Source organism: Eretmochelys imbricata, chromosome 8, assembly GCF_965152235.1.
Source record: "Eretmochelys imbricata isolate rEreImb1 chromosome 8, rEreImb1.hap1, whole genome shotgun sequence".
Lineage (NCBI taxonomy): Eukaryota > Metazoa > Chordata > Testudines > Cheloniidae > Eretmochelys > Eretmochelys imbricata.
In genome coordinates this window covers 40,952,171-40,978,114 of record NC_135579.1, presented here as the reverse complement: position 1 = coordinate 40,978,114, position 25,944 = coordinate 40,952,171, and the positions used below count along the sequence as shown (strand labels likewise).

General features: G+C 49.9%; 1 protein-coding gene across 2 annotated transcripts in view; it reads right to left on the bottom strand.

Moving 5' to 3' along the window:
* The window catches only part of DELE1 (DAP3 binding cell death enhancer 1), a 46,000-nt gene extending 30,181 nt beyond the window's left edge, over positions 1-15,819 (bottom strand). For both annotated transcript variants that reach the window (XR_013346808.1, XM_077823650.1), the window contains exons 1-6: positions 15,684-15,819; positions 13,874-14,000; positions 4,825-4,945; positions 4,156-4,291; positions 3,566-3,709; positions 954-1,015 (exon numbers count right to left, since the gene is read on the bottom strand). Coding sequence is in view for 1 of the 2 variants with exons in the window: in XM_077823650.1 (XP_077679776.1) it covers positions 954-1,015; positions 3,566-3,709; positions 4,156-4,291; positions 4,825-4,945; positions 13,874-14,000; positions 15,684-15,804 (711 nt within the window). In the remaining variant the exon portion in view is untranslated. The remainder of the gene's footprint in view (positions 1-953; positions 1,016-3,565; positions 3,710-4,155; positions 4,292-4,824; positions 4,946-13,873; positions 14,001-15,683) is intronic.
* Positions 15,820-25,944: the final 10,125 nt, after the last annotated feature.

Sequence of the window (25,944 nt, the reverse complement as noted above, 5' to 3'; positions counted from 1 at the left end):
CTACTATTTACAATGCAGTTCAAATCAGGAGAGGAAGGATGGAGAGGCCCCTTCTGACCCAGCAGGTTTGCTTCCCACCGGTCAGTCAGAGCAACTCTCAGTCAACAGAAATATAGGGATCTTTTCACTCCTGCAAGCCCTGCAGAGCTGGCCCAGCCACGGAACAGGGAGCTGGGTCCATCCCTCAGGACTCTGCAGAGCCAGCTCAAGCACAGTGGAGGGAAAAAACAGTGCAGAAGTATATGTAATTAAAGATTGTACAATAATACAGATACAGATTCCATGTGCGGAATGAATTTTGTTATGTGCACTAATATGGAGGTGATGTGTGGCGGGGTGGGGCTGAGGGGTTCAGTGTGGGAGGGGCTCAGGGCTGGAGCAAAGGGTTGGGGTGTGGGCTCTGGGGTGGGGTCAGGGATTAGGGGTTTGAGGTGCGGGAGGGGGCTCAGGGCTGGATCAGAGGGTTGGGTGCAGGGGGGGAGGGGGGAGGGCTCTGGGGTGGGGTTGGGGACGTGGGGTTTGGGGTGCAGGCTGCTGTAGGGGAGTGGAGCCGAGGCAGAGGTGCCTCTCCCTGCTGCAGCCCTGCATGCCCCCTACCTCTCTCCTCTCCAGTCCAGGACCCTGTGGCTGCGCACCTGCATGGCCCTTGATAGCCTGCTGTACAGCCATGAAGCTTAGAAGGAACTTATGTCCTGATCCTGACTGGGCCCTATTGGCAGCGTGTTCCCACAGCACTAGTGTGTGTGCTGTGCAGACTCCTAGGGCAGGATGCCACTACACACAACCTGTGGAAAGGGGGCAGAAGTGCCATAGCTATGACTCCTGCTCTGTGACCATGACTCTCCCAGGACACGATGCATCAGTCAGGCTGTACTAGAAAGAGCACTGACTACGTGCTTTGGGACAAGCTCCTTCTAAAGCCAAATATTCACAGAGAAACAAAGAGACTGTACCTGTGCACTGCAGTGGGCTGGCCCCAGGCTGGTGTTGCAGCTCTCAGGGAATGGACGCTCCCCTGCAAGGAGAGATCAGGGTAAGGCATGGGCCTGAGACAGACCAGGAATCCTGCAACCGCTCTGCCTCCCTCCTTCCACTCCACCCCACTCTGGAGAATTGGATCCTATCCCTGTTCTGCAACAACGTTCCTTTAGGATGCTAGGCAAAACACTGCAATCAAACTTTCACACTCATTGCATGTTCCTCATTTCCTGGGTGCCTTGTCTGAGCCCCTTGGGTCTGATTTGCAGAAGCTCTGAGCGCCCACAGCTGTAACTGAACTCAACAGGTGTACATATAAAGTGCTATGTAATGCTGTGTACTCTAAAAGTCAGGCATCCAAAATTAATGAACACGTTTGACTTTAATCTTCCTGTGCCTCATGTGTAAAGCAGAGATAATAACCCCTGACCGCCTCACAGGTGTTGTGGATACAAACTGGACTGTGAAGTGCTCAAACACTGGAGTGACAAGTGCCAGGAAGCAATTAATTCTGCTGTGTTCAGTGTGGGGTATGGATGGTGGCAGCAAATAAGGCAGAGGCTGCAGTAAGAATATGTACTGAACAAGTAGCCAGCCATTCAGTGAGCACCTTTCTGTAGCAGCATTCTGGATTATGTCACCAGTGTCCCTCCTCGATGCACCACTGCTCCAGGGCACTCACAGACACAGCCTCACACTCCTTGACATCAGGAACTGGAACATATGCTCTAATTCCAACCGGAATTATTTTGGGGAAGTCTCTGGCCTGTGTTATACACGGGGTCAGACTAGATCAGTAGTGGGCAATCTGCGTCCCATCAGAGTAATCTGCTGGTGGGCTGTGAGATGGTTTGTTTACATTGACCGTCCGCAGGCATGGCCGCCTGCAGCTCCCAGTGGCTGCGGTTCGCCATTCCTAGCCAATGGAGGCTGTGGCAAGTGGCGTGGGCTGCAGGGACATGCTGGCCGCCGCTTCCCACAACTCCCATTGGCCAGGAACGGTGAACCGCGATCACTGTGAGCTGCGGGCGGAGGTGCCTGCGGAAGGTCAATGTAAACAAACTGTCTCGAAGCCTGCCAGCGAATTTCCCTGATGGGACACATGCGGCCTATGGGCCGCAGGTTGCCCACCACTGGACTAGATGATCACAATGGTCCCTTCTGGCCTTGGAATTTACGACTCTATGAATCCTCCGCTTCTTAGTGACATCATCTCTCCACATGGAGAAACTGCCATGATGGATCATCTGGATTTATGGCTTATTACAACGATCTGTAACCCATTAACACACTCTTTTTCGTCTTATGAGTACAGGGGGGATAACAGGCCACTTCACTTTGAATGGTTTAATACAATGTGTGTTAATGACTTATGCTAAACAATCTGTTGACCTTCCATTTTGCTCTGACACTGGGAGTTAATTTCAAGGACCTGAAGAAGAGCTCTGTGGCTCAAAAGCTTGTCTCTCTCACCAGCAGAAGTGGGTCCAATAATTACCTCACCCATCTTGTCTCTCTAATATCCTGGGACTGACAGGACTACAACAGCAAGACCCAATGATGGCTCATTGGCAGGTAACCCTCCAACACACACCACTTTCACTGCCCCTACAGCAAACCGCCAGGGGCTGCAGCTCTTCTGCAGGCCCACCCCACCCACAGCAAACTGACAGGGGCCCGCAGCGCTTCCTCTCCCACATCCCCAGTCCCCTAACGAACTGAGAGGGGCCCGCAGCGCTTCCTCACTCTCCCCACCACTGCCCAGCCTTGTTGGGAAAACACAGCTGTTTCCTTACAGCCCCTTGCCACGACCCTCACAGAGGGAGGGATTTGGCTGTGACGATGAGGCAGTTCTGCTGTTAGCACCCTTCTTCCCAGGCCCACATGTCTTCTTGGCAGATGCCTTCCCCCTCCGCTGGCACCCATACAGCCTCTCCTGAACAGCAGGAGCTCTTGGGGATGGGCAGAAGGTGGCACGGGGAGGTTGCAATCATGATTTCATTTTGTACGGGATTACTAGGAATCATAGTGGCACTATAAAGCCGAGTGAGATCCCAAGTCCCCACAGCTGTCTCAGAGAATGCAAAATCCATCACAGCCTGAAAGCAGTTTTCCCAACGGTCAATTCCCTCTCTGTTAAACACATGCACTCTATTTCCAGTACAGATTTGTCTGCTTTACGCTCCCAGCCAGTGGATCCCACTGCTTTTGACTGCTGCACAGGAGTCCTCCGCTCTCCAAAATCTCCTTGTGCACAACTAGCTGCTCATGATCAAAGTTAACTCCTAACCAGGGATAAGCTAAAAAGATGGGACTCCCTCCAATTCTGACTGTGAGGTAGGTTTCCCAGCCCTGTAATTGCTCTTGAGACTCTTTCCTGGACCCTTTCCAAGTCAACACCCCTTCTGAAGCAAGGACACCAAACTGGACGTAGAGTCCCAGGTGTCAAGGCCAATCAAGCCCACCCTCAGCTGCACCATAGACTTCTTCCCCACCTCCAGGAGACACCCTGCACTCTTGGCTCCTTGAGACTCCCAAAAAATCCCTCTGCCTTGGGTACCCTGCCCCATACAGCCTGGGCTGGTACCTGTTTCCGGGCAGAGTTGGGGCTCTCCTTGCCTTGAGGGGATGCCAGGGGATGGATTCTCTGGCGCAGTGTCTGGAATCCCTCCCAGCAGGAAGCAGGGCACTTTCTGGTTACTGCAGCAACTGGATGAGCCTGCAGCTGGCACTGAAACACAGAAGACAAGCCCCACCACCAGAAAGCCATGCAGGATGCCACCTGTGGGACATGCCTGGGGTCGCCCCCTCCATGTTCGGCAGTGCCTGGGGCCCCCTGAGCATTTGCTCAGAGCTCTCCCATCTCTGAGCATGGGGCCAAAGGGCAGGAGAAGAGAGAACTCCACAGAGTCCAGGGCAGGGAACACAAGGAACCTGCTGTGTGTGTCTCAGCCCAGAAGGTGCCCAAGCCAGTGTGAAGGGATAGGGTGTTTCCCAGAGACATGACCCCCAGGCTCACAGGACTTCACACCCTACTGGCTCCCAATTTCAGACTGACAGGTGCCTTCTGCACAGGGGAGCACAGCCCTCCCTGTACACTCACAGCACTCCCACAGCAGAGACCCTCAACCAACAGTCACCCTGGGCCCCTGTCCTCCCGCAGGAGGCAGAACTGACCTGAGTGCTGATGAGGCAGCAGAGAAGAGAGGAGTCCACCCACCCGACAATGCCCGTCCTCTCTTCCTGCCCCTGGCACAGGGCTCGGCCATGGGATCTGCCTGGCCAACTGCAGAGCAAGCACAGCTAGTGCGCCCTAAGGGAAGGAAAAGAAAAGTCAGAGAAAACCACCCCTTCCTTTCTCCCCTCCCTGCAGCACATCACTCTCCCTTTCCACTGGGCACTCAGACACAGCAGAGCATCCTGCCCACAGCTCCGCAACTACACAGCATCCCAGCCGCAACTTCCCTCCACGCTGCCATACGCATCCTGTCCACAGCTCCCCAGCCATCCCTGACTCCCCACCCCATTCCCGCAGGGCATCCCAGGCTCAGCTCCCCACCGCACTCCATAAGGGCATTCCATCTGCTGCTCCCCATCCAACCTCAGCTGCCTACCCCATTCCCACAGGGTGTCCACCCCACACACCTCTGTACGGCATCTGGGTCACAGTTCCACAGCATCCCACTGCCCACATCCCTGCAGAAGACATCTTGATCACAGTTCCCCCCAACCCCCAGGTGCAGCTCCACCAACTCCCTCCTCACAGGTGCCTTGGCCCTGCCCTTTATAGAGGCATCCACTGGTCGCAGCTCCCTCCCCCACCACCAGGAGGAGATTATCTCGTACCCAGGTGAAGGCATCCAGGATTGTGTAGTGAGGCTGCAGGTTCAAGAAGGGTCGCTGCCCATTCCCTTGCTCCCAGCCATCTCGACCCCGTCCGCTCTGCCAGCCAGGTGAGAGTAAATAACTGGAAAACAAAAAATAATGTAAAACTCCTTTCCCTGCAAAACTGGGTGAGATCATGAGTTCTCTAGACTATAGGGGCCCAACCCACACCACAGTTAAGTCAATCAGAGTTTTCTGTTTAGATCTGAATTTTCAAAGGGCTCTACCATGCGAGGCAGACAAAGTCTGATTGGAGACCTGATGCTGGGTTTGCAGTGCAAATCTGAGGTCCATCAATGCAGGGGTTCAGGAAATACAGGACCCCACCCTCCCTGACCTGCTTTTAAAATGTTCAGGTTATGATGCTTTTGGCATAGACCTGGGGAAAAAACTATGGCCATGAGCCACAGAAAACTAGCACTGTAGGACTTCCTGATCCAAGCTAGTGTCAAGCACCAAGAACAAGTCTGGTAAGCCAATATTTCAAGTTACTGGACTTCATTCTGGTTCTCCCAACACTAAATTGAGCTACTGTAATCCCGAGTCAGCTGACATAAGCAAGACATGGGTGATTTACTGCAGTGTAGACATGTCCCCATTCTGGTTCTCCCAGTGGTGTACTTAGCTACTGCACGCAACAATCCAGAGTGGAGACAGGAAGCCACTGCACATGTTCGTTAGTACTCTCAGTTCTATAGATCAGCCTGAAACTCACTTCAGACCAGGGGTTACGGGCACAAACACAGGGTCATTAGGTCAGGTAGTTCCCAGGATAAGGCACTCCCACCCATACACACCCAACAATGACCTGGCTCTGCTTATCAGCCTGTTGTAAAATGCACATGCAGAGTTAGATTGACTTGAAAATGTGAATGTCAGGTAAGGACCAGGAATAGACTGAAGAGAACAAATCTGGGGGCATTTGCACAGAGGTTCCTGAGATGCAGCCCCCTCAAAATGACCTATCTGCAAGAGCAGCGTGGCTTGAAAATTGACCTGCCAGTTGAATGCCTGCACAGTGTGGGAAACTTAGCATCATTTAAGGGGATTACCAAGCTATTAGGCCCCAAAGTGTAAGCACGAAATGAAGTGAACATGGAGCTGGTGTTGAAGTTGTGTCAGGAGAGCAGCTGCCAGCTCCATTTCTCTGGAGGCTTGCTACTGCAGGTACAGGGACAGAGCTGGCAGCTGTGCGATCTCAAGACCCCTTAACCCTGCTCCCAGGGAGCCAGCAGTAGGCCATGGGAATGAAACATAACCTCACCCCTTCCTACCCTTCCATTTTTTCTGTGCCCAGCACAGCTCCAACCCACCATTCCCATCGATGTCTCCTGATGCCCATGTCACAGGATGCATCAGGAAGCACTGCCAGCAGCAGGTGCTCCACACCTGTCAATAACATCTCAGGAGACTCATGGCTGCAGCTGTAGGGATCAGAGCTTTAAAAACTTTAATGCCATTATTCACCAATTCTCCTTCTGTATCCCTGCCAAGCTGGGAATCCAGTGCTGCTGCTTGGCTGCTCCTGCCTGCACAGTACTAACTACAACTCTGTTTTTCACTTTTCTTCCTGTAGGTGGCACTGCTTGGTGCACTCCCTGAGAAGCAGGGCAAGCAGTAGCAATGTGAGCAGTGGCAAAGGCCACAGCAATTAGGGGCAGTGAGGGGATCCCAGTGTGAGGGTGGAAAGGAATACAGACAGGATAGATCTGGGATGGTGCCATGACTTGGACAGTCTCTGGTGCTGCCAATAAAGCTAAGCCAAGATGCTAGAAAGGCAAGGATTGCAGAGATGATCTCTGCAGCGGCACTAGAGGGCATCTGGCCATTTTCCTGCTCTCTGTTACTCCCCCCTATTCCTGGATTTCACAGTCGCAGCTGTTGCCAAGAGCACTCTTTATTGCCTGGGCTTGGCAAGAAAGTTCCAGTCCAGCCTTCCCAGGGCTTCTAGGCTCCTGTGTGACTGCTGTATTACTCTCTGCAGAGCACTGTGCCTGAAGAGCATTCACAAACTGTTGCAGACACCTGCCTGGAAATTAAGCAGTGCCTCATGCCAGGAGCCCAATACACTCATGCTCCAGGAGCCGCACTGATTGCTGATTCCTTTCTAGGTGACGTCTGAGGTCCTACTGGTGACCTACAAACATGGCATAAAAACTCCACTCAGCCAATGGCTTAGGGAAGGGGTGGCCAACCTGCGGCTCTTCAGAAGTTAATATGCGGCTCCTTGTACAGGCACTGACTCCAGGGCTGGAGACACAGGCGCCAACTTTCCAGTGTGCCAGAGGGTGCTCACTGCTCAACCCCTGGCTCTGCCACAGGCCCTGCCCCCACCTCATCCCTTCCCAGCCCCTCCCCTGAGCCTGCAGTACCTTCGCTTCTCCCCCTTCCTCCCCAGATCCTCCTGCACGCCACGAAACAGTTAATTGGGAGGTGTGGGGAGGGAGGAGGAGGCGCTGATCAGTGGGGCTACTGGTGGGTGGGAAGCACTGGGAGCGGGGGAGGGGGAGTTGATAGTGGGGGCTGCTGACGTATTACTGTGGCTCTTGGGCAAAGTACATTGGTAAATTCTGGCTCCTTCTCAGGCTCAGGATGGCCACCCCTGGCTTAGGGCAATGAAAATGAGGATAAGTGACTGGGCTGAGTTCCCACACTGAAATGGCTTGAGTGCCGGGTTCCACCTGCTCCAGCAAACCTGCAATCTCTTCTCCATTCAGGACAATGCAGGGAGTAGGAAAGTGGAGCAGCTGAGAGCCCGAAGGCTGAGCAGCAAACTGGGCAGACTGGGACAGGGGCAGAGGAGAGGGCCAGCTGCTCGAAGCAGAAGTATTGGTGAGGATCTGTTACCGACCATCAAATAAAACCAGAGTACAGATGGTTACTCCTATCTGTAATGTGTGGACAGAAAAACTATGTTGTTTTGAGAGGCCCTCAGTTTAGGAGACATGTTGGAAGGTGTCCTGCAGCCAGCAGTAAATCATCATTAGTTTCTAAACATTACAATTTTCTAACCAAAAGGACAACATTGGCTAACCCATCCTGGTTCAGTGGCAAAATTAAGGCAGCAATTAGAAAAAAAAAAGCATATATAACAAATGGCTAAAAGGGGAAATAGACAATCATTATATATCAAAAGTTATGATGTGCAGAAATATAAGGGAATCTAAAGATGGAAAAAATCCATGGTTGACAGGACTTCATATGGACAATATGAAGTAATTTTTTAAAGTATATTAGATACAAAAGTATCCAACCAATGGTGTAGGCCTGGAGATGGTAAAATTGTTAATGACGATGCAGATAAGGCAGAAGTGTTAAATAAATATTTCTGTTCTGTGTTTGGAAAGAAGCAGAATGACACACTCACATAACATTAGGATGAGGAAGTACTTTCCAGTACATTAAACTACATCTACTAAGGACAGATATTTTTAAATCAGCAGGCCCAGATAACTTGCAACCAACAATCCCAAAAGAGTAGGCTGAATATATCTGTGGCCTGCTGATTTTATTTTTTAACAGATGTTAGAATAGTGGGGAAATTCCAGAAGACTGGAAGAGTGCTAATGTTGTGCCAATATTGAAAATGGGCAAGGGGGATGAACTATAGGCCAGTTAGTCTGACATTAGTCCCATACAAAATAATGGAAATGCTGAGATGGGATTCAATGACTAAAGAATTAAAGGAGGGTAACACAATTAAGGCCAGTCAACGTGGTTTATGGAGAATGGGTCTTGTCAAGCAAACCTGGTTTCATTCTCTGATGAGATGACAAGTTTGGTTGATACAGGTGACTGCATAGATGTAACATACTGGTTTTTGTACGGAAGCAGTTTGACTTAGTACCACTATGATAAAATACACCCCTATGTTCACACCCAATACACTATTGTAATAATCTTTGTTCAAAGTATGCCCTGTAAGGTATCATTTGAAAACTCATTTGAAAAATAATTTGCCGGTCAGTATTATCCTGATAAAATGTGTGACAACATTGTATATGAAGTTCTAAGATTCCCCCGTATGATGTTATTAAGGCTATGTCTCTACTAGCACTTTTGTCAGAAAAACTTTTGTCAGTCGGGGTGTGAAAAAAACACCTCCCCTGACCGACAAATTTCACCGACAGAAGCGCTGATGTGGACAGCACTATGTTAGTGGGAGACGCTCTCCCACTGACATAGCTGCTGCCGCTTGTTGGTGGTGGTTTAATTATGCCAACGGCAGAATTCTCTCCCGTCGGCATAGAGCGACTACCGGGAAACCTTATTGCGGCACAGCTGCAGCATTACAGCTGTGCTGCTGTAAGGTCTGTAGTGCAGACATAGCCTAACACATGTTCCAAATCCCACAGATCTGCCCAGGCAGAAGTCAGGTCTGTCCTAAATAAACAAAGGAATGTCTGCTTGGCTTAATTTGGATTTAAGTAGTAAACAGAGTCATCAAGCAGTGAAAGAAAACAAAAGAAGTTCAAACATTTGGGGGAAAAAACAGCAGGAAATATCCTTCCATACAGACTCTTTGTCTTCTGGGTCTTAGCTAGAAATGTTTTTCAAGAGGGGGCACAAACTATAAAAAGGTGGGACAAACATCCTCTCTCTCGGCCTTACCACTGCTTTCTCTGCACCTGAAGAGACAAAGGAGACAGCTGTTGGATTCTGGGGGAGGGGCCCGACCTATGAGTTTGGTCAGTAAGACTGCTGAAAGCATGTGATGAGAAAACTTTGCTTTGAATCTAATATAGTTTGTTAAGTTGGGCACCCAGATAGCATTCTACCTTTATTTTTCTTGCAACCAATTCTGACTTTTACACTTCATTACTTGTATTCACTTACAATCTTTTTCTCTGTAGTTAATAAACTTGTTTTACTGTTTCATCTAATCCAATGTGTTTGTTGAAGTGTCCAGGGACACCATATGGGGTAACCAAAGTTGTGTATGTATTATTTTTTCAAAAGAAGAACAGACTCAATATATTCACTGTCCAGATAGCTGGACAGTACAGACATACGTTTCTGGGAGAAAATCTGGGACTGGGAATGTGCTGGACTCATTCTGTGGACTCTTTAAGGCTGGTAACAGCCAAAGGGTGGCTGGCTGGCTGGCTGCAGCAGCACACAGACATAGCTGGGAGTGACTTACATACCGCAGGCTGTTTGTGAGCAGTCCAGGTTAGTGGCTCCAGCAGCAAAGCAGTATAAAGGGCACCCCAGGTTACAGGGCAGAGGTGACATAGATACTCATTGGTCTGGACTGTACCTTGGTATGTCACAACATTCTGATTTTAAAATGAGCACTATACAATATCAAGCCACACTAAAAGGATTAAGAACTGGCTAATTGACAGATCATCCTGGAAGGGGGTATTTCTAGTGAAGTTGTGCAGGGATAGGTATTAGGCCCAACACCATTCAATATCTTTATAAAGACCAGGAAGAAAATATTGAAAAAAAAACCCAAAAAACAGCTGATCAGATTTGAAGATTACACAGAGATTGACAAAGTGGCATATAATGATGAGGACAAGGTAGCCATACAGAATGACCTGGATCACTTAGTAAGCTGGGACCATTCAAATAGAATGCTTTTTAATACAGCCTGTCATAAACATACAGCTAGGGGTAGCCTAGAATTCCTCCTTACCTGTAAGGGGTTAAGAAGCTCAGATAACCGGGTTTGCACCTGATCAACAGGACCAATGGGGAAAGAAGATACTTTAAAATCTTGGGGGGGAAAGGTTTTTTTTGTGCTCTTTGTGTGTGTGTGTGTGTTCTCTCTTGGAACTCAGAGGGGCCAGACAGAAATCCATCTTCTCCAACCCATCCTAATCCAAGTCTCCAATATTGCAATCAGTATAGGTAAGCCAGGCAAGGCAGATTAGTTTATCTTTTGTTTTGCTTGTGAATTTTCCCTGTGCTAAGAAGGAGGTTTATTCCTGTTTTCTGTAACTTTAAGGTTTTGTCCAGAGGGGAATCCTCTGTGTTTTGAATCTGAATACCCTGTAAAGTATTTACCATCCTGATTTTACGGAGGTGATTCTTTTACCTTTCCTTTAAATAAAATCCTTCTTTTAAGAACCTGACTGATTTTTCCATTGTTCCAAGACCCAGGGGTTTGGGTCTTTGATCATTTTGTAACCAATTGGTTAGGATATTATTCTCAAGCTTCCCAGGAAAGGGGGTGTAAGGGCTTGGTGGGATTGCTGGGGGAAGAGGAACTCCAAGTGGTCCTTTTCCCTGTTTCTTTGTTAAATCACTTGGTGGTGGCAGCGTTACTTAAACCCAAGGTACAAGGGAGAATTTGTGCCTGGGGAGTTTTTCACCTAAGCTGGTAGAAATAGGCTTAGGGGGTCTTTCGTGTGGGTCCTCACGTCTGTACACTAGAGTTCAGAGTGGGGAGGGAACCCTGATACAGCCAAATGGAAAGTTATACATGTAGGAAGGAGGAACGCAGGTCACACCTACAGACTAAGGAAACAGGGACTCTGACAAGGATTTAGGGGTCATAGTGGACACGTAACTCAACATGCGCTCCCAGTGTGATGCTGTAGCAAAAGGGCTAATACAGTCCTTGGAGATATAAACATGAGTGTGGAGAGCAGGAAGATAATTTTATCTCTGTATAGGACATCTGTGAGACTGATATGGAATACTGCATCCATTTCCAGTGTCTGCACTTTAAAAATGATGTTGAAAAAAGGATGCAGAAGAAAGCCACAGAATGATGTAAAGGCTGAAGAAAATGCCTTACAGTGCAAGACTTAAAGAGATCAGTCTGTTTAAGGTTATCAAAACGAAGACTGAGAGGTGACTTGATTTCTGTGTATTGTCAAGGAAACAAAACACTGACTCTAAACCACTCTTTAATCTAGCACAGAAAGGCAAAACAAGAACCAATGGCTGGAAGATAAAGCCAGGCACATTTAAAATAGAAATACAGGACAAATATTTAAGACAGTGAGGTTATTAACCATTGAAACAAACTAGCAAGGAAAAGAAATGGTGAATTCTTCATCTCTTGATGGTTTCAAATCCAGGCTGGCTGCCTTTCTGGAAGATGCTTTAGCTAAATACAAGTTGCTGGGCTCAAAACAGAGATAACTGGGTGAAATTCAAGGGCCTGTGTTGTACAGGTCAGACTACATGATCTAATGTACTTAAAATTTAGACTCTGTGAAACCCAGGGCCATCAGCAGCAGAACTGTGGTGGGGAGGAAGTGGTGGCAGGGGGATACAGACAGAACCAAGCATGCGCCAGGGGGAGAAACACATGGAAACTCCTGCAACGTTTTAGCAACCCAAAGCTTTGCTTGAGCTGGGTGGACCTTTCTCACCCTGATTTCTCTGGGATCATATCAGTTTCAAAATTCAACCTTAAGCACTATTAAATTTTGAACCCCTCACCCTCTGTTCCAACTGGGTTGGAGGAGCAGCCACTCTATCCCTCCCCTAGCCCTGTCCTGTTCCCCTAGGACACCTATTTCTTCCCCCCCCCCTCCCCAAAGGGACCACCTGACTGGGCCATAAGGACCCCATCACCTAATCCTACATCAAGGCCAGTGAGAAAGGTCCTGGCCCCACAGCACTGGACCCCACCCTCATCAGTTGAGAGCACCTGAGCACCCAATTGCCAGCAGCAAGCATAAGTTGTATGTAAATTCTAGTCCTGCTGGTAGTTTGCCAGACTACACCTGCTGGTGACATGCCCATTGCACCGAGCCACTAGGCTCAGCCTTCAGGCCAGCAGTGCTCAGGCTTGTTTTCCAAGCCTATATAAAGCCTTAAATGGGTCAGGCGTGGGGGGTTGAGTTGGGAGAGCCACTGTGAAACATTTACATTGTTTCCAGGCACTCAGACAGCAGCTTCACATCAGCAAATCACCATCCTCCAGGAGATGAGGCAAAAGGCAATACAGGACTGGAGGGGAGGGGAGGGGAAGGGAGGAGAGTAGAGTAGAGTGTGTGAGGCACAAAGCAGCTGTACTAGCACTGGGTGCCATTCATCACTGCCGGGGGGAGCAGCATTAGGCAAGCACTACTCTGGTGTCTAGCTCTACTCTGAGTAGGCAAAGTTACACGACAAGGTGGCAGAGCTCCAGCTTCACTGCAGCTTTGGAGCAGCACCCACTGCAAATGGTGGTGATGAAGTTCCTGTGTAGACATGGCCCGGGTGCAGCACAGGGAGATTGACAGTGTGGCACAACCTGACTCATGCTGCAGCACCGTATGGCCCACCAGTGGGAATGTTGGGGAAGAGGGCAGGAATTCACCCTGACCTTGGGCCTGCACAGGCTGGCCAAAGGGGTTCCAGAGTACCATGGAGACCTCACTCAGTCAAATGCATGCTACCCACACTGAACTCTGGAGTGTATGCAAAGGGCTTAGCTAGAACACTCTCCCTAGTGTGGACATCTGAGGCAGAAGGGGAAGAGATACGGGGAGAGGGCACTACACTGAAACTCCTGCATGGGCCAGGAGGGAGATACGGGATAGGGACCTGGGACCAGAGGTGAAGCTGAGTTAGGTTATAAGAAGGAAAAAACAGAGAGAAAACCAGGACCCGGATTAAAAGACGATGACTTCAGCAATTCCTTAGATCACCAGCAGGAAAAGGGAGTTCATGTTGCAGTTCCTGAGAACAGGGTGGCCTTTGGAGTATGTTTGCTGCTGTCTTCAACACTGACTGAGGTGAAGGGATGGTATGACCAGACCAAACCAAACCAAAATGGGAATATCTCCAGGACGCCCCTTTACACTTCTTGCCTTTGGCTAAGAAGTCCAGTCCACGCAGACCCCAAAAGCTGTACCTGCTGCCTACAAGCATAGTGGGCACTGAGGACAATGACAGAGCCCTCAATTGCCTCTCCCCCAACACAGAATAAGACATGTGGGCTATGCAGGTCTTTCCCCTATTCCCTGACCCTCATTCTGCATTCTAGCTGGGTACTGCACTGTAGGGGCTGCCCAGGTCTCCTCCCTGCTTCCCCCATCAGAAGGTTGACCATCCTCACCTCTGTTCAGATGGAGTCTGTCCAGCACTGAGCACTGAGGTGGCATTCCGGAGCTCCTCATTGCCAGGCAGGGTTGGGATCCCATGGACAGAGCTTGAAGCATTCAGCACATGGAGACGGTGAAGGGCTGCATGTGGAGTTAGGAGAGGGGAACAATGCATTGGGATTCTGCTTGGAGGAGATTCCAGACACTCCAGCATGTAGCTCAAGGACAGAGCAGCCTCCCCAGCATTAGGACATGCTCTGTACCCTCAGGAACATTGGGTTTGGCTATATAGGGGTGTCTGTGCTGCCTCACTGGCATGCATTCTGCTCCACAGGGAGCCAGAGACCCCATTCCCCATTCCCTTCAGGAGTGAACTGATGCTAGCACAAGGAAAGTTAAGCCCCCATCTCTAGTTATTTGGGGAGCAAGCAGCCTGAAGTGGAAGCTGTCGGAGCATTTCCAGTCTAATCCCCACTTGGTGTTGAACCTCCAGGAACACTCTTGTTCGGGGCAGAATTTCCCAGACTCAGCCTCCATCCAAAGGGAAGGATGGATTGCAACCCAAACTGGCTCAAGCAGGGTGGGCAGCAGCTGCTTTGTTATGCTTCTGACGTGGGGGTCATATAGCTCCCTAAAAATGGGGTATTTTGAATTGTAGGGTTAATTAAAATGGAAATTGTAGTTTAGCAAGTAATTGAATTTACTAGAGGACTGCCTGGTAGTCACAGCTTAGCGAGCATGTAATAACTGAAAGGAGCTGGGGGGAAAGAGCTCCCTTTCATGAACATCCATCCAGTCAGTTAGCTTTGAAGTTCCTCTTGCTGGCTATTCTCTGCTTGCTTTACCTGTAAAGGGTTAACAAAGTTCCCCAAGTAAAGAAAAAGGAGTGGGCACCTGACCAAAAGAGCCAATGGGAGGCTAGAGCTTTTTAAAATGGGAAAAAAACTTCCCCTTTGTCCCCTTCTCTGGAGGAGACATGGAGCAGCAAGGCTATAAGCACGAATGCAGTGTAAGGCTTGAACCAGGTACAAAAATTCATCTTCCATACCTAGAAGAAATCATTGGACAGGGCATATTTAAATAGATGCGATTAGGTTTATTTTGGCTTGTGGATCAAAGTTCCTCCCCCCCATTTTAAAAAGTTTTAGCCTCCCACTAGCTCTTTTGGTCAGGTGCCCTCTCCTTTTCCTTTACCTGGGGAACTCTTTACAGCTAAAGCAAGCAGAGAACAGCCACCAAGAGGGACTTGATAGCTAACTGGCTGGCCGGATGTTCATGAAAGGGAGCTTCCCCCCCTCATTTATTACACTAACCTTCCCACGCGGCAGGTGTAACTGGGCCACTGAGTCCTGGGCACCACTTTACTGAGCCAGCGACAGGCTGGGGAGGGCGCTCAGGTCCGGGCTGGGGAGGCTGATTGCTAGGACCGGATTACACAGCTGGACGGCCCGGCTGGGCTCTGGGAACGTTAAGGGTTCAGGACGGGAGCTGAGGGAGGAAGGCAGGCAGCGAGCGCGGGGGTGGGTGGGATGGGGGTGTCTAAGGCGACTTGCTAAAAGGAAAATGCGACCTTGCGGCGAGAAGTGGGCCGAGCCTTCCCGCCCCAGCGCCGCGCCGCGGTCAAGAGCTGCCCGGCCGGGTTGCGGGTGCCCTCAGAGCGCGGGGCAGGGCTCGCCGGCCTATGCCTTCGCTCAGGCCGCCCCCGCTGCGGGCGTCGGGACATCGCCCAGCCCGCCCTAGCAGCGCTGCCGAGCCCCGGCCTGGCCCGGCCCCGCCGCGATACGCAGCGGGTGTGTTGTGTGAGCCCCGCTCCAGACCCCTGACCTCGGCTCAGCAGCCCCGGCAGCCTCCACATCCCGCTCCCGAGTCCCGGCTCCCAGGCGGCACCGCGCGAGAGAGCACAGAGTGGAAACGTCATGGGTGGAGGGGCCCCGGCAGAAACCATGGAGAAGGAAAGTGAGGACTAGAGGGGGCCAAAGGAACCCATAGAGAGGCAGCGTGAAGGCTAGATGGGACACACCAGACAGGATGTGTGAAGGCTAGAACACCCCTGAAACCATAAATAAGAGCTGTGTAGACTGGGGACGATATACCATAGAGAGGATATGGGAAGGCTAGACGGTGCCAAACCCGACCATAGAGAGGCAATAGCTAGGCTAGATTAACCCGAAATCATAAAGGAGGCACAGGTCAGAGGGTCCAAAGAGAGGAAATCCGGGGGGCACAGGAGAGACAGACTCCCGAGGGAACCTGCGGTTGCTGGCTGGCGGGGCCCCACTCACACGGAGACCAGCAACGTGTGGGCCGTGGGGCCCTGGAGGAGTGGTGGGTGGCTCAGGCATGAGCCTGCTCACCCAGGTGACTGGTCGCTGATAGGGTTGCTAACTTTCTAATGGCACAAAACCAAACACCTTAGACCTGCCCCTTCTCTGAGGCCCCACCCTCTGCTCACTGGATTCCACCTCACTCACTTTCACTGGGCTGGGGCAGGGAGGAGGTGAGGGCTCTGGGGTGGGGCTGAGGGGTTTGGGGTATAGGAGGGGGCTCAATTCAAGTCAGATCTGTGTTTTGGGGGAGCCAGGGTGCAGTATATAGCCAGTCTGACTCATGAAAGACACCCCCATCTCTGCTTGAACCAAAACCGATCAGAGAAAAGGCTTACAGAGAGCCGTGAAGAGCCGTTGTGAGACACATCTAGACCCCCCCTCCTGGCAAGGGTGACAAGATTAAGACATCTCCATTAGCATACAGAATGAAGAACAGCGATAACTCCCCTAGCCTCATCTGCATGAAAGATGGGACAGAGATTGGCATAAAGAGTGAAGAATAGAGAAGCACACTGAACTCTGGGACCAGAAAAGCAGGGATGCACTGCATCATGGGAATTTCTGTTCCAGATGTTAATGAACCTACACCTGCACACACCCAGCTCAACAATTATCAGGCCAATTCTAGTAATAAATCCTTGATTGATATCCAAAATACTGAAGCAGCTTAATTGCATTGTGAGCTCCCTGGAAGAAAACACCACCCATAGCCAAGAGTGATCAGCTCCTATTGTCTAGCCCAAAGAAAACCCTTAAGTCATCGGTTTATCCATAAACAAATCTGGTGTTCTCCCTTGAACCATTGTATTTTCTCTACAAAAACCCCTACCTATGCCCAAGTAAGTGTTCTGATGCATAGACTCAAACTCTATATCAGTTCTACTGGGACTCCATCTCCTGACTGATTGTGCTGGGGGCTCTGCCTGTCTTCTGCACTCAGGACCCTGAGCTACCACCATCACCTGGGAACCCCGACCAGTTCACGCTTCAGGGAGTGATGAGATCCTTTTTTCCCTCTCTCTCTGTTTTCCTTTCTACCTCAGGTATTAACCTTTAATAATGTTATGCTGGTTTTGGCTCTCCTTGTGTAGTTATCACTATTATTCAATAAATAACTTTTATGGTTAAGCTGGTTGCCTCTCTCTCTCTCTGAACTTTACTCTTTTGTGGTTTTATCTTCCCCCATTTACTCTGCAGCAACACTTCTTTTACCTGAGCTAAAGATCCTTGTAGTGCCCAAAAATACTGTGGGGTTTGCTCATCAAGTGGGTAACGACCAGTACAATTGTGACGTGAAAGTGGGATAGGGACGTGTTAAACCTGTGGCACATAAGGGTGGGGGGGCAGCTGAAAGTGCTGCTCAGCGCAGCCTATTGAGACGAGGGGCACATAAGGGTGACAGCTTGAAGGTGCTGTTTAAACCAGTCCATTGAGTACAGGGACATATAAGGGGATCAGCTTGAGAGTGCTGATTGACCCGGTTCGCTCAGATTTGCTCTGTTAGTGTATGTGTGTGTGTGTGTGTGTGTGTCTTCATTTAGTTCGAGGGCTGGAGAAACCCAGTCCTGGGGAACCTAGGTCCTGCAGGATAGCTCCACTGGGAGGGGACTTGCAGAAGGAAGGAGTAGAGCTCCATATGAGAACACAAGTGACATAAGCAGTACATTAATAGAATTACAGAACCTCCCCACCCACCCCGAAGAGTAACCCTAATAAATGAGCATACCCCAAAGTAACGGGCATATCTGGTAACAGGCTCCAGACTTGAGGGTGGGCTGAGGGATTTGGAGTGCAGGAGGGGGCTGTGGGTTGAGACAGGGGGTTGGGGTGTGGCACAGGGTGCAGGCTCTGGGCTGGGGATGAGGTGTTCAGGATGTGTGAGGGGGCTCTGGGCTGGGGCAGGGAGTTGGGTTGTGTGTGTGGGGGGTGAGGGCTCTGGCTGGAGTGCAGGCTCTGGGATGGGGCTGGGGATAAGGGGTTTGGAGTGCAGGAGGGGGCTCCGGGTTGGAGGGGTCAGGTCTGGGGCCAGGGGTTGGGGCGCTTGCTTACCTCAGTCGGCTCCAGGTCAGCGGAGCACTGGGGCTAAGGTGGGCTCCCTGCCTGTCCTGGCTCCGCACTGTGCCCCGGAAGCAGCCAGCAGTCTGGCTCCTAAGTGGAAGGGCCAGGAGGCTCTGCATGCTGCTTTTGCCGGCAGGCACTGCCCCACCCCACCCAGCTCCCTTTGGCCACGGTTCCTGGCCAATGGAAGTGCGAAGCCACTGTTTGGGGCAGGTGCAGCGTATGGAGTCCCATGGCCCCTTCCTAGGAGCTGGACCTGCTGGCCGTTTCTGGGGCGCAGTGCGGTGCCAGGATAATTAGGGACTAGCTTGCCTTAGACCCAAAGCACAGGCCCGCTCCCGGTGGGCAGCGCCTTAGGTGGTGTCCTGCCCCTGGATGAGACACGGGTCCAGGGACACAGCTGCCCAGCAGCCTCTGAGTACGCATTGGCACTGGGGGCCTGAACCTCAGCCCCCCAGCTCCTCAGCACGGCCAGCCAGGCTCAAGAGCAAACATGGCCTGGTTGCGGCAGGCGGGCTCACAGGGCTGCTGCAGTGACTCAGCCCCTGTTGCTGGCACCGAACTCCTGGCCAAGTATAGTGCGAGAAACTGCTACCTGTAGGAATTTGCTACCTGTAGCAGTTACTCATATGTAAGGGATTGTAAAAAAAATCTGCTCTTGTAAAAAACTGCTATCTGATGTACCAAATTCCTACAGATAGCAGTTTCTCACTATACTTGGCCAGGAGTGTAGTGCCAGCAGGAAGGTATGGGCGCTTCAGGGAAGGTGTGTCCTTGGGGAGGGTCTCTCCGCCTCCGGCCAGTGGCTGACTCTGCCCTGAGGCAGGAAAGATGTGTTATGTGGTTCAGTGAGGCCATATACATTCACAGGGATGAGAACATCCCTGAATCCGGCCAACGCAACTCTAGTGGCCTTGTTAGCTCATGCTGGGAGTGGTGCCATAGCCCTCAGCGATAGTCTGCAGAGAGGGACTATCCTCTCTCTGCACAAGGAGGTGCGTGCAACAGGGGAGGCCTCCTGATTCATACTGAGAAAGGGCAATCAGCTAGTTATCTTAGGTGCCTGTACATGAATGTAAGAAGCCTGGGAAACAAGCAGGAAGAGTTGGAAGTCCTGGCACAATCAAGGAACTATAATATGATTGGAATAACAGAGACTTGGTGGGGTAACTCACATGATTGGAGCACTGTCATAGATGGGTATAAACCAGGGGCCTCAAACTCAATTTATCTTAGGGCCAGTGCCAGTCCTCAAATCCTCCCAGCGGGCCAATAATGTCACGGAAGATAGTGTTCACACCACCTCCCAGCCTGTTTCCCACCCTTTTCCCTTGCTCCCTTGACCTCATGTCGCCCCGGCTGACTGTGCCCGGCAACTAGTGACGTTGCCTCCATGGCTGACTCTGCCCAGCAACAAATGATGCTGCCTCCATGGCTGACTCTGCCCAGCAACCAGTGATAGTATCTCTGTTCCTCTCCCCCAGCCAATGGGAGCTGTGGGAGGCGGTGCCTGTAGCAGACAGCTGGCAGCCTGGCTGCATAGGTCTCTGTGCTGGCAACAGCAGGGATAGGGAACTGCTTGCAGGGAGCGGAGCTGCCCGAGGTGAATGACAGGTTGCCCAGTGCAACCCCTGGGAGGGTCCAAGGAGCAGCAGGATGGAGCAACGTTGTGGGGAGGAACATGTGAATCTCTCCTGCCCACTCCCCTCCCGTCCCACCCCACCTCAGCCAGCAGCCGTGAGGGCCGGATGAAAGAACTTTTAAAAAAGTTTCCGCAGGCCACATTACGGAGGTTCTTGGGCCGCAGATGGCCCGCGGGCCGGGACTTTGAGTCCCCTGGTATAAACGGTTCAGGAAGGACAGGAGGGGGAGAAAAGGTGGAGGAGTTGCACTGTATGTAAGAGAGCAGTATGATTGCTCAGAGCTCCAGTATTAAACTGGAGAAAAGCCTGTTGACAGTCTTTGGGTTAAGTTTAGAGGCAAGAGCAACAGGGATCATATTGTGGTGGGCATCTGCTATAGACCACCAGACCAGGAGGATGAGGTAGACGAGGCTTTCTTCGGACACTTACAGAAGTTTCTAGATCACACATCCTGGTTCTCATGGGGGACTTCAATCACCCTGATATCTGCTGGGAGAGCAATACAGCAGTGCACAGACAATGCAGGAAGTTTTTGGAGAGTGTTGGGGACAACTTCCTGATACAAGTGCTGGAGGAACCAACTAGGGGCCATGCTTCTCTTGACCTGCTGCTCACAAACACGGAAGAACTGGTAGTGGAAGTAGAAGTTGATGGCAATCCTGGGCAGCAGTGACCATGAGATGGTCAAATTCAGGATCTTGACAAAAGGAAGAAAGGAGGGGCTGCAGAATACGGACCCTGGACTTCAGAAAAGCAGACTTTGACTCCCTCAGGGAACTGATGGGCAGGATCCCCTGGGAGGCTAATCTGAGAGGGAAAGGAGTCCAGGAGAGCTGGCTGTATTTTAAAGAAGCCTTATTGAGGGGGCAGGAACAAACTATCCCGATGTGCAAAAAGAATAGGAAATACCCCAGGCATATTTGGCTTAAGAGAGAAATCTTCAGTGAGCTTAAACACAAAGAGGAATCTTACAAGAAGTGGAAACTTGGACAGATGACTAGGGAGGAGTATAAAAACATTGCTCAAGCATACAGGGATGTAATCAGGAAGGCCAAAGCACAATTGCAGTTGCAGCTCGTAAGGGATGTGAAGAGTAACAAGAAGGGTTTCTACAGGTATGTTAGCAACAAGAAGGTGGTCAGGGAAAGTGTGGGACCCTTACTGAATGGGGAAGTGACACATGATGTGGAAAAAGCTGTGTGATGCTTTTTTTTGCCTTGGTCTTCACAGACAAGGTCAGCTCCCAGACTGCTGCACTGGGCAGCACAGTATGGGGAGGAGATGAACAGCCCTGAGCAGTGGAAGAACAGGTTAAGGACTATTTAGTAAAGGTGGACATGCACAAGTCTATGGGGCCAGATGCAATGCATCTTAGGGTGCTGAGGGAGTTGGCTGATGTGATTGCAGAGCCACTGGCCAAGGGCAAGTCATGCCTGACCAACCTGATTGCCTTCTATGATGAGATAAGTGGCTCTGTGGATATGGGTAAAGCAGTGGATGTGATATACCTTGCTTTAGCAAAGCTTTTCATACAGCTTCCCACAGTATTCTTGCCAGCAAATTAAAGATGTATGGATTGGATGAATGTACTATAAAGTGGATAGAAAGCTGGCTAGATTGTCGGGCTCAACGGGTAGTGATCAATGGCTCGATATCTAGTTGGCAGCTGGTATCAAGCGGAGTGCCCCAGAGGTTGGTCCTGGTGCCGGTTTTGTTCAACATCTTCATTAATGATCTGGATGATGAGATAGATTGTACCCTCATCAAGTTTATGGATGACACTAAGCTGTGGGGAGAGGTAGATATGCTGGAGGGCAGGGATAGGGTCCAGAGTGACCTAGACAGATTGGAGGATTGGGCCAAAAGAAATCTGATGAGGTTCAACAAGGACAAGTGCAGAGTCCTGCTCTTAGGATGAAAGAATCCCAGGCACTGCTACAGGCTGGGGACCGACTGGCTAAGTGGCAGTTCTGCAGAAAAGTACCTGGGAATTACAGTGGACGAGAAGCTGGATATGAGTCAACAGTGTGCCCATGTTGCCAAGAAGGCTAACAGCATAAATTAGTAGGAGCATTGTCAGCAGATCGAAGGAAATTATTATTGCCCTCTATTTGGCACTGGTGAGGCCACATCCGGAGTATTGCATCTAGTTTTGGGCCCCCCACTACAGAAAGGACAAATTGGAGAGAGTCCAGCAGAGGGCAACAAAAATGATTAGGGGTCTGGGGCACATGATTTATGAGGAGAGGCTGCGGGAACTGGGCTTATTTAGTCTGCAGAAGAGAAGAGTGAGGGGTGATTTGATAGCAGCCTTCAAGTACCTGAAGGGGAATTCCAAAGTGGATGGAGCTCGGCTGTTCTCAGTGATGGCAGATGACAGAACAAGAAACAATGGTCTCAAGTTGCAGTGGGGGAGGTCTAAGTTGGATATTAGGAAACACTATTTCACTAGGAGGGTGATGAAGCACTGGGATGGGTTACCTAGGGAGGTGGTGGAATCGCCGTCCTTAGAAGTTTTTAAGGCCCAGCTTGACAAAGCCCTGGCTGGGATGATTTAGTTGGTGTTGGTCCTGCTTTGAGCAGAGGATTGTACTAGATGACCTCCTGAGGTCTCTTCTAACCGTAATCTTCTATGATTCTGTAATTCTATTCCTTGGTCGGTGGTGCTTACAGTGATCATCCTTCTAGTTTAAACCATGCAGCTCCCTGTTTCCCAAGGTTCAAAGGGGAAAATGGACATTTCTAGGGATAACAAGGGTATCCAGAGTTAGAAGAGTTACTGCTAATGTATGGCTTGCAGGAGCTTCATGCTTCAGATCTTAAGACATCTCTAACTACTCAGGATTAAGAGTTTCTTATCCCTTCCTCTGAAGCTTCTGGTGCTTGACACTGTCAGACATGGGATGCTGGGTTAGATAGACCCTAGTCTGAGCTAGTCTGGTAGTTCCTATGTTCCCTAAAATCCTGTGGGTCTGAATGTTTAATTTGCATGCATGGAGTAGCTACTACAGTTCTTACATTAAATACATGGTGACCTCATGGCTTCTGCGTGGCCCTGGCTCAGATCACACACAAACACTATCGACTCAGACCATATTGGCAGTGTGCGCCAGATATGCATAGTTTGGGCCACAAGTCATTATTTGTAGAACCCTGTCCCAGGAGGTAGCCTTCAGTCTGTAAAGAGCTCATTAGCTGTTGCTTCTTGCTCATGTGCTTGTCTCTTAGGTGCTCCTGCTCTTTCCTGGCTTTTAGAAGTTGTTTCTATACACTTCTTTCTTGCTTCTGTCAAAGTCAGATTCAGGACTCACATAATTTGTCAGACCACTCTGTTTATTAGCAAAGTGCTTTGCCAGTGCACCCAGATATATGTGAGCCCCCTGCAAAAGCTCAGTCTAACTTATTTATACAGAAGCCAACATAGGAGACAAAAGGAAGCAGAAACTGACAAATATACATACATATCTTATTTGCCGTTTACCAATCTCCTAGCTCAGTAGGAGCTCTAAGTTAATTAGTTTGAGGACCCATTGTCTCACACTCCTTAATGTTTCTCTTCCTGACAACTATATTTCAACAAACCCTTCAAGTAGCATTTCTTTAATGAATTATAATTTCAATATAATTCATTCTACTTTCACACTTCCTTTTCAGTTGTTGCTGGTGAACATCCAGTTGAAATGACACCTTCTGTAGAGTCAATGCTGCAGGCAGCCACCGTCATGATGCCCACACTGCTAGTACACATTCACTGTGCCACCGACTGCAACTCCAGAAAGTGTAGCGACAGGTGCTTCCCTCAGTGACTCACTCCTAGGTCATTTAGTACTTTAAAGCAGAGCTTCCACAGGCTCCACAGCCAGCACCTGCCCCACTTGGGCTGCTGTAACAATGCTGCCTTTGGTGGGACACAACTGAGAGTATCAGTTCAGGACAAATCGCTTAGAGCAGGGCAGTCACAGCCCCAGGTTGGTGGTTCTCCACCTCTAAGGCACACCAAACCAGCCAAATAGAGAGGACTTTGGTCTCACCCCACTGGCTAACCATAAGTCATACAAGCAGTTCCCTTAGACACTCCAGTTTCCCAGTATCAGCACCAGTGCCGACTCCAATCCACATAAGAAGTCTTCCTGGGGATGTTCAAGGTAGCATGTGAGCAATGCCTGCCACCTGCAAACTGAGTCAGGCATGGACATGTGACTTGCCCATGTGACTCCAAACTCCATCTTGCTGCTGTGATTTTCCACAGTAAGAACAAAGGGGTGACCTTCCACAGGGCAGAGAATATAAAAGGCCTGGAAACCCCTCCATTTTGTCTTCAATCCTGCTTCTTACTTCTGGAGGAACCTTGCTGCAAACTGAAGCTCTGAAGAAAGGACTGAATGACCCATCCCAGCTGTGGATGTACTCCAGAGACTTGATTTGAACCTGCAGTTTATTCTATCACTGCTACAATCCTGAACGAAGAACTTTGCCATTACTGTATGTAATTGATTCCATTTAACCAATTCTAGCTCTCATCTATATTTCTTTCTTTTTCTGAATAAACCTTTAGATTTTAGATTCTAAAGGATTGGCAACAGCGTGATTTGTGGGTAAGATCTGACTTGTATATTGACCTGGGTCTGGAGCTTGGTCCTTTGGGATCGGGAGAACCTTTTCTTCTTTTACTGGGGTATTGGTTTTCATAACCATTAGTCCCCATAACGAGCTCCCAAGGTCCATTGTCAGTTAAGTGTTTCTTGACTGGGCACTCACTGAGAATAGTCCTTTCTCAAGAAACTGACCAAATGCTTCACTGAGGTTACTTAGAATCAAACACATTAAGATATAAGTACATAGCCAATATTCATAACTTTAAATACAAAAATGATACGCATATACAGACAACATAATCATAACCAGCAAATCATATTCTTGTCATAGACACCTCACTTGACAACCTTTGTACTATATTTGCTGCAAATATATAACAGTGGTTGCAACAGTGATCTATACGGTCACAGTTCATGTCAATAACATCAGAGGCACCATCACCTCAGAACCTAGTGACCAAGCACAGGCCTATTCTACCAGTCTGGAACAGGAGGCTATGTGGGGCATATGACACTGAACTTCCTAGAGGGGTGAGCTAATGGGGCATCCCCAGGGGGAGCACAGGGTAGAGTGGCCCAGCTGAAGATTCCCAGTGCCAGTGCTGGGTGGAGTGGCCAAGCTGAAGATCCCTAGGGGTGGTGCCAGGCAGAGTAGCTGAACTGGGGAAGCCCAGGGGTGACACGGAGTTGATGGGATGGGGGTATTGATCTTTCCCATGCTGACATTGGAATGCTTTCACACATTGGTCTGTGAGGTGTCACTCCTACCCTTCGTCCAGCCTGCCAGACACTTGAGTCTCCATAGCCGAAGTCTGATTCCTACACAATGAAATCTCCATCACCTTGTCAAGGAGAGCCTGGGTACTGGGGTTGGCAGTGCTGCAGCGCCTTCCAAAGGTCACAGCATGGATGGGAAAGACCTGGATCTGCCTGAGAAGATGGATATTGAAGTCTCCTATGCTGGGGAAGAACTGGATCTGGAGGCTCTTGGGGATGTTATAGCCATCACTGAGGACAACGTAAATGTTAGAACAGAACAGGGACCCAGGTGCCTTTATCTCAGGGGCCTAGATATATTGATCTCAGTTGATATTTCCTCCAAGCAGATTTAGGTATTTTTTGGCTGTTCAAACCATCTTCAGCTTTTTATCTCTCCCCCAAGTCCATGTTATGAGGTCCTACTCCTCTATGATACCATTGTTGCAAGTCTGCTGCAGCATAGTGTGATATTCCATCAGAGCATTCACCTCTCAGTCTGAGCCAGCACCACAGTCACATAGTGACCCAGACAGGCAAACAGATTAGTGCTGTTTGCACTGTATCTTCCAGGGCTCCAAACTCTACCTGGGAGTGTCCCAGATCATGGGTGTGGCAGGCAATTCCTGTTTCTCTAGGGAGAGACATGCCTAATGTAAATCCTGGGAAGTGTTGTGTGTCAAAGGACTCTTAAATAATGGGCCAG